The 5,278-nt window shown below is 38.7% G+C and overlaps 1 protein-coding gene across 1 annotated transcript; it reads right to left on the bottom strand.

Moving 5' to 3' along the window:
- Positions 1-1,412: 1,412 nt before the first annotated feature.
- Positions 1,413-4,852, bottom strand: LOC310989715 (interferon-induced protein 44-like; the record flags this gene model as incomplete). The annotated part of the gene is made up of 7 exons (XM_083976862.1): positions 1,413-1,658; positions 1,795-1,895; positions 1,998-2,169; positions 3,568-3,717; positions 4,308-4,506; positions 4,665-4,689; positions 4,843-4,852. 7 exons carry the CDS (start codon positions 4,850-4,852, stop codon positions 1,497-1,499), a joined length of 819 nt encoding a protein of 272 aa, XP_083832988.1. The 3' UTR covers positions 1,413-1,496.
- Positions 4,853-5,278: the final 426 nt, after the last annotated feature.

The raw sequence follows: 5,278 nt of genomic DNA, 5'->3' as shown, positions 1-5,278 counted from the left end.
GCATCCGGCCCCTAACTGTGATTAAAGTTTCTCACCTCAAAGCTGGAAGTCTGGAAACAAAGTGGTGTTAGAAGTAATGGTGTTCAGGCTTGAATGTCTGGTCCTCCTTCCCAGCCAACTGTCCGCGCAGTAGCTCCTCATGTGGGTTGAAAAGTGATTGGATATCCTTTCACTTTCACTCTTTCCACACCTATTTATTAACGTTTCCAACATTACTTGGTCACATAATTTCAAAGAACGTCCCTTTTATCAGACTTGTATAAATATGTGGAAAGGAATGAAGTATAGCAACAACCTGCATAATAGGTTAAACACTGAGTTATCTCCCACAGTCAGGATACTTTCACATATGCAGTTGACTTTGTGCTAGAACAGACGACCCGGCACAGCTCTACATCAAATATGAATGGTGTATAACACTATTGAAGGCTGTTCACATGATTTAACACCATAATGTCAATGTATTGTTTCACATTCATCACTCCAGCATTTCATTAGTTTAATATAATTGCTGCACCACTGACATATAGTTTTATTTTTTTTATTATCCTCAGGGGAAGTGAGCAAAATGATCTTAGACATCAAGTCTGACAAGTATATCAGTGATGGCTTCTGTCTTCTGTTTTAAGAATTTAGGTGTCATATTAGACTGGATTATCAAGGTCAGACTCATTAATTGATCAAAGAAACAACATCAACTTACACAAACATCAATTTATGATCAGACCATCTGGTTTTCAAGTGACAGTTAAAGTAGTGTTGAGTTTTAGTGAGCAAATTTAATTCAAAGGAGCAACAGAAGAGAATCATGTCATTACTGGCTCTGTCCAACAACATTACAGTATGTCATCTACATGTAACTCATTCATAGTTCTGGCATTTCTCCATTGTACTCAAGATACTGACATCTTTTTTTTTTTTCAATTATCCCATCAGATGTGGGTGTGAGCAAAAATATTTAAGAGGTTAACACAGTAAAGCTTCACACAGTATATGAATGATGCCTGATAGCTTGTGTTATAAGAAAGTAGGTATCATATCAGGCTGGATTATCAAGATCAGGGTCATGATTTATCAAACAGGAATTTTGACGGGTTTATTACAGCAGGATCGTTGTGGTGGAATCAACCTGATATTCAGCTGTAGTAAATTAATGTGAAGTCTGGTCATAAAGAAAGAGGTTTTACAATGAAGCCTACGACCACAACCTCCACTGTCAGTGTAGACAGATGCATCTTAAAATGAAGCTGTTGCAGCAGAGAGTTAAACACTATTTGTCTTGATTGACCAACAGACTAAAAACTTTGTCGTGAAAAGTGGCATCAAGACTTCAGATTGAAGGACAGTGTGAAATTGAATTACTTGAATAAGCTCTTTTTTGTGAAAAGAAAAACACAGAGTAATCAACATCATTAATTCTACGAACATAACATGATTGAAAATAAAAGAAAAAGTTATCTTAAAGCAAAAGCAGTATGCCTCAGCAGTTTGCAGCTCTACAGGTTGTTGAGGAAGTCTTCTCCAAAGGAAATCATCTGTTTCAGTGCGCACAGTATCAGAGCACTAACGCCGTCATTTACTTTGACTTCTGAACAGTAGTTCTTCACCAGAAAGATGCTGTTGAGTGGAACGCCCAATGTCTTGTGGATTTTGTCGACCTAATTTGAAATTGAAATAAATATTGTAGATCAGGTCATCATTGTACAGTGGAGACCAAAAGAGAGGAAGAATCATGTTGGAACACTGAAAATTACTTTGGACATTCAAAGGTTTAAATCACCAATAAAAACTAACCAGTTCCTTCAGGTATTCGCTCTTGTAGGTATTGTTTATGTCTTTTCCAGCTTCAGGACAGGCTTTATCAACTTTGGTGAGAACAACCAGTTGTGGGATCCCTGTACATCCAGAAAATTATTTTATTTTGATTCATAAATTCCAATATGGCATCATAGCACTAAGTATTATGTATATGACTAGTCTACACATACTGCTCTTACCCATGTCACTGGCTTCCAGTCTGATGTCTCTCATCTTCTTCACCATTTCAGCAGTCAACAGAGATACAGAGTCAGCGGGAATAACACAAACCAGAACGTGAACTCTGTCCTGCAGAGTAGGAGATGAATTGTAGTCTTGGTCACCTTCTTTCAGTGGACATCCAGGTTCGAACTAGAAAAGAATTCAGAATTGGCATTTAATGATTATTTTTAAAACAATGCATTCTAAGCAGTTACCTGCAAAACAGTAATGCCCGACGAGGTGTCCATTATCAGAAATTAATGGACGACGCGGAGGCGTGAACCGTCCGACGCGAAGCGGAGGACGGTTGCTTCCGCGAAGTCCATTAATTTCTGATAATCGGACACCTCGAAGGGCATTATCCCGCTTATACCATGGTCACTTACGAGATAAATACATATTAAATCAATTACTTATAGGCTAATTTAATGTTGTTTTTACCGTTAAAATCATACGTCTTTAAGCGGCTGAGCCTAGCGGACTATTTAATAACACTCGTCGGCGATAAAAGAAAAAAAAAAAGAGGGACCCGTTACAGCCAGTGACTCTGCCACAGCCTGGTAGTTGATCAGTGAAGGGAGGTGAGGTGATGGAGGTGACGGCTTAAATGTTACGTGACACAAAGTTTTTCAGAGGTCCAGTGCACTTCTTACCGCTAGTGTGTTTACAGACTCCAGTGCCGTGATGCGCTGAAAAAAAGTTGTTTTGGTCCGAGTGTCCGTTGCCGTGGTTACTAACAAGCGTTTGAGCCAGCGCAGTAATATTTAGAACGTAATCAGGCTATTTTACCGGAACATCTTTATGGGTATCCATTATCACTTTTTAAAGGAGTATTATCGCAAATCCAAATCCTTAATTCGGCCACTAGATGGAGCCAGGCGGAGTTTATCAGATATAAACAAGTGGGCAGCTGTCAGAGAGAGAGAGCAGCCTCGTTTAGTCCTCCTCCTCCTCCCTCCTCCCCCCTCCTCCTCCCTCACCAGGCTGAATGAACGTGCAATCGCGGGAAAAAGAAAACTCGCTAGTGGAAGCGTCAGCTCTACGTCGCGCACAACCACAACAACACAACAGCAACTGCAACTTCCTCCTCCTTAATAATGCTGAGAGGACAACTGAAGAAAGACACAGGGACGTGGAGAGAAAGTGTTCTACCAGCGATGCAGTGACTGTAAGCAGCCTAACACTGCTACATTACTTACTGTTGCATATTTGTCCGGTTCGGGGGTCGGATTTGCGAGTTCCGAGTGCACAGCAAGCGCCGGGCCGGCTTGGATCATAACAAAGACAAATTCTGCATTTGCCCCACGGACACTAGCCTACTGTTGGCGATTTTTTTTGTAAATTTAGTTATGGCTCCCCCCGACCCATCTTTTGCATATTTCATCTTATTTTATGCTATTACTGCTGTATTTGCGATAATGCTCCTTTAATGGACACCCAGCAGCCAATCAGAATCGAGGATTCACCCAGACCATAACAAATTATAATAGGACTGACATCATGATATATAATAATGATGAAATAATATCAAAGTTCATAGTGTTGTACCTTATATTCTTCTTTCACATGTCCTCTCAGGGCCAACTTGACATCTTCCACAGGGACTCCCTTGGCATCCTGTTGCTCAAGGCCCATGATGTCGTTGAAAATGAAAGAATAACAGTTGCTTGATCCTTTTTTGATTCTGTAAGTTCTGTACTGTAAAACAGAAGCTGCAGTTATTTTTTACATATCAGCAAATACATTAGCAGATATAAAAAGCGAAAAGGTATTGCTTCTTCAGGAAGATGACTTTGCACTGTAATAAATTCTGAGCTTTTTCTTCTCCGGGCTACATGTAAATTAGCATAAAGCAGTAGAAGTAAGCGGAATGTTTGTGCTGTAGCTGTGCAGTCAGTGCCTACAAACACAGGTTAAAGCTTTATCTTGTTGTAATGGAGGAGAACAAGGTGTAGTTATAAAGCTTTAATTGCAGTGATACAAAAACAGGCTGAAATTGCCAAAAATGGCCTCTGCATGAAGAGGTTAAGTTCAGTTAGTCACTCTCTCAGTTTTAAAGTCCTGACAACATTTTTGAATGAATATAAAGAGAAAAATTTAATTGTTTTTATTCTTCCAAATGTGGTATAGTGCTGTTTGATACTCAATATTAAATTGGCTTTGTTATATGTCTTTTGTGATCAGTTAATCAGAAAAATCATTTTTACTCACTTTCATTAAGTATTCTAATCAATTGATAATTTCATTTTTGCAAAAAAATATTCACTACAATCAACATCTGTTCATACTTTGCCGGTGTAGCTGGACCCAGAGATAGCATCAGTCTGAGCTCGATTGCACACTCTGTTTTGTAAAACGCTGTCAACAGAGTTGATGAAACTGGACTTGCCAGCTCCAACCGGCCCATGGAGCAGGATTCTGAGTTGTTTGACTTCTTTGTTTTGAGGCTGATAAGACCTGACAAAACTGAGACTGACCTCGTTGTTCCTGTTAATAGGAGAAAAATACATCCGAAAAAAATACTGTGTGATTTTAAATGCAAAAAATTGTGAGTGGAGCTTTGAAATTACATAAGTCGATGCAAAAACAAGCTGTTTATTAATCCCACAATACACCACACTGGCTTCTACTGTACGCATACTCACTCTGTCTCCCTCCATTTAGAATTACCTGAAGGACAAATGACATACAGTATGTATAGGCGAAGTTGTACTTTTAAACAACTGCACAATCATTCTGTGTTTTCTAAGAATGTTATTATTTCACCGTATTTAGAATAGGCTACCTTACAAGAAAGTGAAAGTATGAAAGGTCAGGACTTACCTCCTCCCATGGCTGTAAAATAAAATATATGACATTACTAAAATATGGTGCATAGGTTTAAATATAAATACAACTAGAAAGACAGCCCCTTAAAAACAACCCTGACATAGTGACATAGTGTGACAATAAAAAAAAAGACCTTTAGAGTCCATAAGTGTAGCACTTGTTTTTTTTTTAAATATTGATTTTTGACTCATGTCCTTTCACTTTTTGTTCTTTTGTTCTTTTGTTCTTTTGTTCTTTCTAATCACAACCCAGCTTGCATTTATGAAGGGAAGTAACATAAAACAATCTGATAAGAATTGGTTGATAATTTACTTGGCAGAGGTAATTAGAAAAGACAAAGTCACAAGGGCCAACTAAAGGAGGGGAACAAGGCAGAAGGTTATGTCTATGCAAAGAACTGAGAAACCTAACAACTCGACCTGAACAGGGA

This window comes from Trachurus trachurus (assembly GCF_905171665.1).
Source record: "Trachurus trachurus genome assembly, chromosome: 8".
Lineage (NCBI taxonomy): Eukaryota > Metazoa > Chordata > Actinopteri > Carangiformes > Carangidae > Trachurus > Trachurus trachurus.
Note: the sequence above shows the minus strand (reverse complement) of the source record. Positions and strands in the feature narration are given on the sequence as shown.